General features: G+C 56.8%; 1 protein-coding gene across 3 annotated transcripts in view; it reads left to right on the top strand.

The window, feature by feature from the left end:
• Positions 1 to 12199, top strand: part of ETNK2 (ethanolamine kinase 2) — a 19958-nt gene extending 7759 nt beyond the window's left edge. Inside the window, exons 4-10 of one of the 3 annotated variants that reach the window (XR_014303714.1) lie at positions 2315 to 2457; positions 3016 to 3099; positions 5567 to 5712; positions 7097 to 7170; positions 8799 to 8978; positions 10860 to 10962; positions 11385 to 12199. Coding sequence is in view for 1 of the 3 variants with exons in the window: in XM_082702094.1 (XP_082558220.1) it covers positions 2315 to 2457; positions 3016 to 3099; positions 5567 to 5712; positions 7097 to 7170; positions 8799 to 8871 (520 nt within the window). In the remaining 2 variants the exon portion in view is untranslated. Of the gene's footprint in view, positions 1 to 2314; positions 2458 to 3015; positions 3100 to 5566; positions 5713 to 7096; positions 7171 to 8798; positions 10006 to 10859 lie in introns of those variants that run through there. The other 2 variants (XR_014303715.1, XM_082702094.1) reach the window with 2 other exon arrangements.

Raw genomic sequence — 12199 nt, 5'->3', positions numbered from 1 at the left:
ATTTGGCAGGCAGCAGTGTTTTGTTTTGTTTTTTTTCTTTTTGTTTCGTTTTTTTTTTTTTTTTAAGATTTTATTTATCTATTTGAGAGAGAAAGAGCATGAGTGGGGAGGAGGGTCAGAAGGAGAGGAAGAAGCAGATTCTCCACTGAGCAGGGAGCTCAGCATGGGGCTCCATCCCAGGACCCTGGGATCATGACCCTGAGATAACTAACTGAACCCCAAGCAGCAGTGTTTTCATCAGGAACCCCCAGGCTTCCCTGGGATGGGGTGCAGGGACCCTGCACCCTCATCCTGCTGCCTCTGAGGGACCGGGGACTAGGAGCAGCAGGCTGCCTGGGGTGTGACAGTTTCTGTGACGCGGTGGCTGTTACTATTTTGCCAACCCCACAGCCTTGAGAAAGTCTAGTGGTGTCAGGGCTGAGGTAGCAAAGCTGGCGGGCTTTCAAGTGGCCCGGGGTGGGAAGCGGGGCAGCAGAGGGAGGCTGCTCAGGGAGATAGAAGCCCTGGATGGCTCCTCTAGTAACCATCTGCGTGGCCTTGGGGTTGGGTAAGGTGGGGTCAGGCGGCGGTCAGGGCCTGGGCAGCACGTATCTTAGATGTCAAAGACGTGGTTTTCAGGCTGAGACCTGGGCAAACCAAAGGAGGCCTCCTAATTCTTATCTTTAGATGGTCTTGGAGCAAGAAAAAAAAAAAATCTTGAAGTATATTGTCTTAAGGAGAGCCAAGACTGAAATGCTTTTATGTAGACCGGGCATCCCAGATAAACTCCAGTGAGGATAAAGGAAGGCCTCCCCTGATCATCCCCGGCAGGCTCCCCCCGAGCTCAGAGTGGCCTGTGCAGAGCCTCTGAGGGGCACCGGGACCCTCACCATTAGGAGGTCTGGCTTGATTTTGCATCCGTGAATAGGCTGAGGACTGCCTTCCTTAGGTGAGGGGGAAGAGGGTTCAGCTGTGCAAGAAACCTCTGGAAGCTGGAAGGACTCTGCTCTTCCTTGAGCCTCCATTTCCTTGACAACTTGGACGAGGGACCTCAGATCCTCTTCAGCTTTGACGGGTCTCAAAGCCTGGGAGGGAGCCTGCCGCTTAGCCTTTCCCGGGGGGACAGGGGGACGCCTTAGTCACTGAATGCTCTTTGCCACATTTTGGCCTCCGGGCCGCGTGTCGGGGGGGACGGGGCATCCTTTGGGAGGGTGGGGAGGACGGACGGATCTCCCACTCATCCTCCCGCACATACTCGGGCTGCCCCGGGTAAGAGAGCAAACAGGAGCTACATGGAGACAGAACAGGAGATAAAACCCCAGCCAACTCCCCTCCACCCACTGGTGGTTCTGGATTTTAAGGGCTGTGCTAACTGTTTGGCTTTTCAGTGTACACAGACCTGTGTGCTTCCTGGGGACCAAAGTTCAGAGCGTCCCAGAACAGTGTGCTCTCAACAGCCTCCCCATGACCTCTGCTCCCGGCACCAAGGGACCCATTCATTCATTCATTCATTTGTTCCTCAACACAGGTTTCTTTCAGCAGCGAGACCTTAGGTACCACGAGAAGGGGTAGGGCAGAAAGAGTGGTGGCCTCTGTCATCTGTGCTCCTGCATGCAAGTTGCGCACGTAGGTGTGGTCTGGGACAAGGACACACATGCTCCTAGTTCAGGGTGCAGGGGACAAGTCACTGGGGAGCTACAGAGCAAGTGCTCGACTGAAAGCCCTTAATATTCCTTTGGTCTTGGAGGAGTGAGCCCAAGAAGCAGTTTATTTGCTTCCTTCAGTGGTCCTGAGGGGCCTCTCTGGGAATGAGAAGTTAGCCTTTATGAGCTCCCTGGGCCTTTCCTCCTGCAACACCAGTTCCTGGAGGAGGAGAGGGACGGATCAGGAGTGTCTGTGCTCTCCAGCCCCTCCGCAGGGCACTGTGAGGCCTCCCCAGTCTTGTTTTAGAGAGCAGACCTCTGCGCTCGTTCTCGTGTGGAACAACTGAGTGCAGACACGCATTGTCCCCTCCTGTCCTCCTGTGCCTCCTTCCTTACCTTCCCCGCCCTCTCACGAAGTGGCAGGGACACTGTTGGATCAGGGACAGATGTGCTTTGCAAAAGGCTCTTACACCGTGTTTTAATAAGCTGCTTAGAGTAACTGCAGGAAGTCAGGAGATCAGGACGTCTTAGCGCCAGACAACAAAAGTGAGGGTCTAAAGGGCGGCCCATTTGGCCAGGGTCCCCTGCAGGAACAGGTAGCGATGGGGCCAGCACTCAGGACTCCGGAGGCCCAGCGCCTATCTTGCTGTCAGCCCTCCCCCTCACCGGCCTCCTTTCTTGCCGCCGCCCAGCCTTTCCGTAGATGTCCCCAAGGTGGAGGTATTGGAGCAGGAGCTGTCCTGGCTGAAGGAACACCTGTCGCAGCTGGACTCCCCGGTGGTGTTCTGTCACAATGACCTGCTTTGCAAGAACATCATCTACGACAGCACCCAAGGTATGCCTTCCCCGGCTCTGGCTGGGCCACAGCTGGGCGGTACCCTGGTGATCGGCGGCCTTCCGGCTGCCCTTGCTCAGACCGGCCCTGGGATGAGCAAAAGGCGGCCTTCCGGTTTAGGTCTCAAGTTGACTTAAGAAAAGGGAGAAGGAAATAAATTTCCACTTGGAAAAAATCTATGCTGTGGTCTGTGGAGGTCCTCCGTGTGAGGCTACCTGAGCCATTCCCCCTGCCGCAATATTCTGGGTTTCTGAGGACGTCTGGCCTGGGCCCTCCTAGGGACAGAACCTTTCTGTGTGCCCCATGAGAGCTCCACCCCCGGGGAGCCCCGACCTTTACCTCTGGTCCTCAGCCACGTGGAGGACAGATGTCTTGAGTACCCACCTGTGTGCGGACAGCTCAGGGGCAGGGGGACAAAGGAACAGCCTCGAGGGCACCCCCAGGGAGGGTGGGTTGGGCTGGGTTGCCGCCACAGGGGCATTCCGGTCTGTGGGGACTTGACGGGCTCCGTCTCCCTCTCCCGGGACCCACCCTCATGGCCGCTGTCTTCCCTCACAGGCCACGTACGGTTCATTGACTATGAGTACGCCGGTTACAACTACCAAGCTTTTGACATTGGCAACCATTTCAACGAGTTTGCAGGTGAGAAGGGTATTGTTTGTCTCAGTCCAAGATACTTTCCTCGTGATGGAGGGCCAGGTCCGGGGTGAGGATGGGGGCGGGGCTCTGCCCTCCCTGGGGGGGGAGGCGTGACAGCCCATCCTCCAAAATCTCACAGCTCAGGGAGGGGAGGCACAGCCTGCCTTGAGGGGGCTCCAAGGCTCATGGGTGAGGCCAGACCCGCACACAGAGCAGACCCCCGCCAGCCCATCGGGCAGTTGGGTACTCATGGGGACAGTGTCCCCTCCCTAGGATCCTGGGCTTGGCATGAGAGTTAGAAAAAGACCCCTGGGGGCCTGGCTGGCTCAGTCAGCGGAACATGTGGCTCTTGATCTTGGGATTATGAGTTCAAGCCCCACATCGGTGATTACTTTAGAAAAGTAAAAAATATTAAGAAAAAGCCCCCTTTCCTCTACCCCTGGTAGATGGGCCAGGCACAGCCTCTGCCTGTCCCTTTGCTCAGGCTGCCTTCTGCCCAGCACTGCCTGCACGATCATAAGGATCCTGCCTGCAGAGAAGGAGCAGAACAAGCTAAGCTGGTGCCCTGAGGAGAATCTAGGTGGAACTCATTAAAAGCATATACTCTGCAACTTTACTGTCCATGTTCAAACCCTGGCTTTTGAGGCTTACTAGCTGTGTGACCCTGGGGCTGGTTACTTACCTTCTCTGGGCCTCTGGAAAGTGGAGGTATTAACTGTACCTACTTCTCATCAGCGTGAGCTCCACACACAAGAGGAGCACATGCTAAGCCTCCTACTGGTGTTCACTGGTACTAGGCAGGGTAGCTAGCTTTCTGGTAGCTAAGGAGGCCGGCACCGGAACGGATGCAATTGGATGAGAGGTGTCTGGCTGTGCTGGCCAGTTGAGGAAAGGCCCAGACTGTACAATAGCAGCATTTGTGTGAAAGAAGCTGGGCAGGTTTTTCCAGCTTGAGAGCTTCATTGTTAAAGGATCTGATGGGACCAGAGAGGTGACTCGGGGATGGAGTTGGACACTGGGGCTGGAGTGACAATCAGGTAGTGTGGGGTGCTCAGGGGAATGGGGCCAGCCCCTGGGGCGCAGGACAGGTGAGGCACACCCAGGCCAGCTGTCAAGCCACCGCGTACCTGGTCCAGCCTCGGCCGTTCCCCAGCCTAAGCCTGCCCAATTGTGTCCCTTTGAGAAGCCCTGGTGACGGGGTCTGTCAAGCACTCATTGTACCTGAGAGTGTGACTTCCCAGGATGGCCACCAGCGGCATCTAAGAACCTACAGGACAGTGGGGCCTCAGCTGGGCAGGGCCCTGGGCCTGTGGGTGCTCTGCTGCCAGACCTGCTGGCCTTTCCAGAAGGGATCATTCTGAAGCATCTTAAGTCTTCCTGCCCCACATGGAGCAAGATCCAGCTGGAATTTCTCCCAAGGGGCAGATTGCGTTGTGCTCTCAGGTTATGAAGGAAGGAGGAAGGCAGGGAAGGAGACAGGGAGCACTCCTGGGTTCTTGGGAGCAGGAAGACCCAGTCCTGGGAGGCAGAAAGTGAGCGTTCCATCCCTAACCTCCCCTCTCCCTGGCTGCCTGGGAGCAGCTTCTACTCTGGGGGTTTCTACACCTGCACCAGAGGATTCTTTCTCAGCCATCCTCTTGGGACCCCAGGAGATGGAGTGTGTTTCTCCAGGAGTGAGGGGAGCTTGGGAAGGACAGGGAGGAAAAGAGAGGAAGAAACCATGGGCAGGGTGGCCCTGCTCCTGTCTTAAGTGAACTGCAGCTCTCCGTCCCAGCTCGAAGGCCAGGCTCTGCCACCGGGTCAGGGATGTGGCTGGGGTGCGTTGGGCGGGCAGCAGCTCGAGGACTTGAGGGCAGGACCAGAAGCAATGGAAGCCGCCTGGTCCAGGGTTCCAAGCCTGGCTGCATTTCTGAGTTATCTGGAGATTTGGACACGGGGCTAGAGGTGCCTGGGAACTTCTTACCAAGCTCCCTGGGTGATGTTTTGAAGGAGCCAGCTCAACACTGGTCCAGGAGGCAGTCAGAGACCCACACTTCCAGATGGGAGACCCTGGCCCGTGGGCGGGAAGGCCTTGTGTGGGGCTCACTGGTCTGCATCCCACCAAAGAGGCGGCCTTGGGTGGGGTGCTGTGGCCAAGCACCTCCTGTGGGCCGTAGTTGCTCTGAAAGGCAAAGGGGTACAGCGATGCTGTCTTAGGGGTCCCTGTCACACCCAAAACCGTGCCTCGCCCTGCAACCAGTCTGCCTCAGCTTTCCTCCATCCCATGGAAAGCAGCACCCCCGGCTCCCCACACTGGATAAGTTCGGTGGTCGAGAGGCTGTATTCCTAGGCACAGCCCCACAGGATGTACACAAAGGTTTCTAGGGGAGCAGGGGATACTGGTGGGCTGGAGGAGTCCCCCCACTCCCCGACCCCCCGCCCCAGGTGGGCCCGCCTCTCAGGCACTGCCTCATGGCCACTTCCCCCTCAGGTGTGAACGAGGTGGATTACTGCCGCTACCCCGGCCGGGAGACCCAGCTGCAGTGGCTGCACTACTACCTACAGGCACAGAAGGGCATGGCTGTGACCCCCAGGGAGGTGGAGAGGCTCTACGTGCAAGTCAACAAGTTCGCCTTGGTAAGTGCCTTCGCAGGGGTGGTGGTGGGGGGCACCCCCAGCTCCTCCAACAGCCCAGGGCAAAGGAAGCAGAGGTCAGGGTAAGAAGTGAGGTCCTGAGGCCCCAGCCCCCACCCTGGAAGTGAGGTCTGGGAAGAGCCCTCTTGGGCATCCCCAGAATTCGGAGGTGCCCTCTTGCCTGCAATTCCCTATCCAAGTCTCTCTTTCCTAGGGAAAGACTTTCAAAAAAGAGCCCAGCTTCCTGTTAAAGCAGTTCTCTCCTTTGGACCAGTAATTCTCTCTAGTATCTAACTTGAGCCTTTCATGCTGCCGTTAAATGCATCTCATTTTTTTTAAGCCGTTGGAGGAGATAAAGCATGTCCGTTCCAATCCTCCTTGTTAACGACCGCCTCTGACTCAACTGCATAGAAGTTTCTCCCACCACGCTCTTCCTGCTCAAATTACCGAGCTGTCAGTTCTCTATTTGGAGTGTCATTCATCCAGGGTACCTGGTTCAGGGCCGGACTCCTCCAGTGTGTGCCCAGGGGATTGCTAACTAGTCTTATTAACGTCAGCCTCGCAGAAGCAGGAGGACAGGTCCACTGCCCTGAATTTCACAATACAGCGTGGCGCTCACGTAGAATCTTGACTTACCTGTCATTTTGGATTACCGCTCCTGTTTTCCTCATTGGCACAGAACTGATTTCCCATCAGGTTCTTCTTCTTAACTGTTGCGCTTAGGCCTCTTGCTAAATGTTTTCACATCATTACTGACGCTTTGCTAATTGGTCTATATGCCCCTTGAAGTCCTGAAAAGTGGAGGTAGGTGCTATGCAGCCAAGCCCCGACTGAGCAGGATGTGGGGTGGGGTAGGGGGCCCTGGCTCGGGCTAGTCATGATGTCACCACTGTTTGCTCAGGGACAGCTGGGAGCAGGCTCTGGCTTCTTGAGCCTGGGGTGGTCTGGTCCTGAGGGCTCCTCTGGTCAAGGCGGGAAGCAGTTGAAGGCAGACTCAGGGCCTCGTGCTATCACACCCACACTCCTTTTCCAACCCAGCCCACATCCAGACAGAAGAGGGAAAGGGGCTGGAGGACGTCAGTTAAGGGGGTCCCCCTGATGGGACTGGGCCTGTGCTCTGGGGGAGGGGTTCATCTCATCCTGGTGCCTTGGCCTTGAAGGACCCAGGAGACTCCCCTGGGCAGGGGAGATGCCAGGAATGAAGCTATGCTTAGCATTAGAAGCTCCATCCGGTGGACCCCTACCTGGGGCAGGTAGAGCTCTGCCTTTTTCTCAAGGGAGTGAAGCCTCCAAAATGCTGACCAGTGACTTGACCAGCGCCTGGCTCTGTGGGGTTCCTGACAGGCAGGCGTGGTTGCCTTGCTGACTTACTCTGGTCCCTTTCCAGGCATCTCACTTCTTCTGGGCACTCTGGGCCCTCATCCAGAACCAGTTCTCCACCATCGACTTTGACTTCCTCAGGTGAGTACAGAGGGCGAGTTGGGGCAATGGGGAGTGGGAGAAAGGAGTAGCTCGAGCCAAGGGTGTGAGGGCAAAGACAGTCCAGAGACAATACCCAAAGTCCCTTCTTCTGCTCTGCTAACTTGTCCCCAATCCAGTCACCCCATATCCAGTGGGGTCACCACTCTAGGGGAAACACCTGAGCCCAGCGCACCACGCTGAAAGTAGTCAGAAGTTCTCGAACCTTCCCATCATGCCTTATAGCAGATTGGCTTTCCCTCCTACATCTTAACGACCTAGTTCACTACACCCCATTCTGCAGCCACTGTTCTTAGCCACAGAGCCTGGTGGCGAAAGGAAGTGTTCATTTTATGGCAGAGGGAGCAGAGTTCTTCCAGAGTGCAGAAGTGACTCTCTGAGGCCACTGGGGCGGTTTTAACGCTTACCGCCGGGGGTATTAGGCTCAGCTCCTCCCAGTGAGGTACTAGGGCCGACCCGGGGTCCGTATTGGAGTACTGACTCCTGGCTCCATCATCTCAGATACACATGGCCTCAAGGACCAGGAATCGTGTGGTCTAGCCTTTCTCCATTCTGGTCTGGTCTTGTTGCCCTGCCCGCCCCTAACTCACCCACCCTCAGCTGGGAAGGAGACACTACCCCGACTTCACAGTGTTCACAGTGACTGGTGAAAAGGCCAAAGACACAGCTGAGATCTCCCCCTCACACTTAGGATGGCTGTTTATCAAAGAAACAGAAACCCAGCATTGGGAAGGATGCAGACAATCGGAACCCCTGGCCACTGCTGGCGGGAACATAAAAGGGCACAGCTGCTGGGGAAAACAATACCGAGCTCCCTCAAAAATTTAAAAATAGAATGCCTGGGCCATCCAGCATTCTCACCGCTGGGTGCACAGCCAGAGTCGAAAGCAGGGGGTCAGAGAGAGATGTGCGAACCCGTGTCGGTAGCCTTATTCATAAGAGACCAGAGGCGGGAGCAACCCCATGTCCATGACGGCTGACTAAGGACATAAAGGTGGTCTCCACACACAGGGGAGTATTACTTAGCCTTTTAAAGAGAGAAAACCAGGTCACATGCTAGAACGTAGGACCTCTGAGGACCTGCTAAGCGAAAGCCAGTCACAAACAGACCATCACTGTAGGATTCCACTTACGTAACTGAGTTAGTCAAGTTCACAGAACCAGAGCAGGGGGGCACCTGGTTGGCTCGGTCAGTACAGCATGACTCCTGACCTCGGGGTTAGGAGTTTGAGCCCCACATGTGGTGTGGTTACTTAATTTTTAAAATAAAACTAGAGTGGCTTTTGCCAAGCGCTGGGGGCCGGGGGGGGGGGGTGGATATAAGTTGCTGTTTAATGGGTGTAGAGTTTCAGTTTTGCCAACTGAAAAAGTCCTGGAGGGCTGTTTATAAAGATGTAAGTGTACTTTACACTGCTTAACTGGGGCGGGGGGGGGGGGCATTTAGGGAAGGGTTGCTCCAGTCTAAGAAAAATAAAATAGTTGGAAGAAAAAAAAAAAAATTCCCCTGCCCTGGGGGTGGAGCTGGTGAGAATTGCTCAGGGTTTGAGTTCCCCCAGTTCCCCCACCTGGCCGGCCTTCTCAGCCGGGCTCCCCTGCTCTCCCTCCTGCAGGTACGCAGTGATCCGGTTCCATCAGTACTTCAAGGTGAAGCCTCAAGTGTCAGCCTTGGAGATGCCAAAGTGACCAGCTTCCCCATCTCTCCCTTACCCACCTGCCCGGCCAGACCCGTTCTCCGGGGCTCAGTCCTGCTCTGGGGTCTGCCCCCTTGGACAAGGTGGGAGAGGGGACAGGTGGGTGTCCAGGGAGAAGGCCCCACCCCTGCTGCCAGTCCCCGCCCTCACCCCATGGATATTGCTGGAGACCACGTTCTTTTGTTCGGAGGGGCTGATAGGACCCAGCTCTGGGGGTCCCCTTCACCATGCCAGATTTGGGGGTGGGGAAGTGCCTGCAGTCAGCCAGGGCCTGGACCACAACCACCCCTGGGAAGTCCGGTATTCCTGGCCTCAGGCCACGCTGGAATCGGGGCTGCCTTAGATGTGTCTTCGACCTTCCTGGCTTGGGGAAAGGGGGAGGTGGGAGGGCTCCTTTCTACCTCCAGTGCCCTGAGCCTCCAGCCCATCTCCCCCTGCACACCCCACGTGGGAGGTGCTGATGAGCCCAAACCAGCATCATGCCAACTCTGACAGATGGATGTATATAGCTGGGGGGAATGATCTAGAACTAGGGTTAACGGCTCCCCTAAAGCCGCCTCCTCCGAGATCCCCTTCCTTTCTCCAAGCCAGATCCAATCAAACCACCCCTTCCCACTCCTCTGCCCCAGGACCTGTGTTCCCCCTCCCCTCCCCTTTTGGCTCTGTGCTTGTGTTCTGTCCCTCTGCCACCTGCTGGGAGGGAAGGCAAGGGAGTGGTGCCCTCCTGGGCCTCCAGAGCCCAGCTCTGCTTTGTGCTTGGCCAGAGTAGGGTGGCCACCATGGCCAGCAGCTTCCCACCTTGTTCCCTTCCCTGCCCCCCAGGCCCTCGCTTCCAAGGATTTATCTCTCCCTCTTCACCTTTTGTCCTGAAGTTGGCCCAAAGACTTCCCACTAGGAAATGAGTAGTGGGAGTCAAGGGGGCGGGGCTAGGGACTTTGGGGTTCACCAGGCAGCCAAGAGCCTGGGTGGGATGGGTCGTGAAGGTGCGGATCTGCCGGTCCTGGTCCCCGACTCTCTCGACGGCCTCCACCTCCTCTCTGCCCTCACAGCCTCCAGGCTCTGGCCTAGAAAAGTGATTCATTTGTAAATTATCATGGTTTTCTGCATTAAAATGGCCATTTCTGGACCACTCTGTGTCTGAGTGCCAATGGTGAGGATTTGACTTTGACATAGAGGGTATAATGGACTAGTTCTCCCACAGTGGTGGGTACGGGTGGCTGCACCCGCTTCTCCAGGGTTCCCTGGGGCTGCCCCCTTTCTCCCCTACCCTCTGAGCACCTGGCTCAGGAGGCCTGTGCTCCTGGTCCGGGGTAGGCCTGGGCACAGCTAGTGCTGTCACTCTTCTGCCTCTGACCGTCCTGCTAGAATTGGGGCTCCGCCAGGTGGTAACCAGACAAGAGACCCAGTGGGGAGGGTACTCAGGATTCCTTCCTGCCCCCCGGCCTAGCTCCTAGCTGTTGAGGGGGTGCTGTTCTGCTGCAGGGAAGGCAAGGATGATTTCTGGAATAAATCTGTTACTTTCTCAGAAGGCCAGAGGGAAGGGAGACCAGAAGCTGAAAGCAGAGCCAGGGTACCCCCGTCGGCAGCCTGGGCTGCTACCACTGCACTGCCTCCAGGGCCCGCCGGAAGGTACCCAGTACCCTGAAGAGCGGGGAGAGCAGTGGCCGCCTGCCAGGTAGACTCTGGCTGTTTGGCTTTTGCCGGCGAAAGTACCGGATGCCATGGCAACCACTGGAGCAGAGCTAGACCCAGCAGCTGGGGCCTTCAAGGTCACGGTGATCCAGTGTAGCGGGGGGGGGGGGGGGGGGGGTAGCTGTACCAAGCCCAGGAAGGGTATGGGAGAGGATGTGGTTCGGGGGGGCCTTGATGTGCCAGGGCTGGGCAGGCAGGGCCCCTCAAGGGTACCATGGGGTCAGGTGTTCGTGGGCAGGGTCTTCTCGTGGACTAAAGGGCAGTGCCCACCCTCCTTGTTCCTCTCAGATCCACCTCTGGAGCTGAGGGCAGAAATAACCACTGTGAAGGCAGCTTCGTTTCCAGCCTCCTGGGGCCTTGATGTCACAGCGTTGGAGACGGTGTTGCAGTGGTGAGCAGGGAATGGCTGGGACAGGGCCCCCCAGGTACCATCCTGTGCCCCTACGGCCCCCCGCCACCACCTGCACCAAAGGAGCGAACCTGCAGGCACCACCCCACTGCCTTTGAGAAAACATCCTCATTTCTCCAGAGCTCCAGGAGGAGGAGACAGGTGGGGGGTAGGGTTGGGGGGTAGGGGTAGTTTAGGACACCCCTCCCCCTCAAAGCTTGGAGACCTCTCTCGCCTTTCACTGCCACCCCAGACCCCAGACTAACCAGCTCCCCTTGCCCCTGCTCCAAGCACCAGGCCTCAGCAACTCCCCAGGGATGGGGAGGGGGCAGAACGGAGAGTGCGTGGGCTCTACAGGAGCTCTAGCCAAAGCACACCAGGGCAGAGGTTCATCTCTGCTGGGCTCTGACCCTCAGCCTTTGCAGGAGGCACAGAGAGGGCAGAGAATGCCCTAGGCTTCCCAGAAAGGACTAGAACCTTCTGTTCCTGGCCTCATCGCCTGCCTGACCCTATGCTGCCTCTCCCAGGGCAGAAGGGGTAGGGCTCCAGGGCACCAACCAACAGGCCTCATGGAGGGCACTGTCCATCCTGGAAGGATCCAGAGCATGTGATTCCATGAGGGCAGGACAAGGGTTCCTGTAGTGGGAGGAGGATGGTTTTGGCCCCAGTCAGCGAGGCCACAGAGGACCTGGGAATGGGGAAGTGAGAGGAACTCAGGACTGGCAGAGGATGAGGGTGAGCCTGGCTGGGAGTGTCCTGACAGACGGCCCTGATTTGGTTAGAAACACAGTGTGGGAGGTAGTGGAGTCTGATGGGAGATGTCAGTGCCAAGTTAAAATGAGCAATTCTCCCCATGACCACTAGAGGGAACCCTTGCTCATCTTCCCAAGGACCACTTCCATCTTTCCCTGGGGGGCCAGGGAGGCTGGGTTGTGCTTGTTAATTCCACCTGAGCTAAGAGGAGAAGCTCTGGGAGTGTGGGCCAGGAAAAACTCGCAAAGGCCAGTAGCCAGGACCTAGTAATTCCTGGGGGAGTCTTCATTCCCAAGTTAAAGACCCTGGAATGAAGCACACCTAACTTCTCTCATCACCACTCTCTCCTATCTCCCCGGTTGTGAACACACCACCTCTATTAATCTGACGCAGGTCTCACTCTTCCACTAGAATTACCCTTCAGCTTTGCTGCCCCCACTCCATACAACGGGACTGATATCTGATAAAGAGTTGGTCTTTTTATTGA

This window comes from Mustela nivalis, assembly GCF_964662115.1.
Source record: "Mustela nivalis genome assembly, chromosome: 16".
NCBI classification, from domain to species: Eukaryota; Metazoa; Chordata; class Mammalia; order Carnivora; family Mustelidae; genus Mustela; species Mustela nivalis.
The sequence above is the reverse complement of the archived record's forward strand: the minus strand, read 5'-3'. Positions and strand labels throughout refer to the sequence as shown.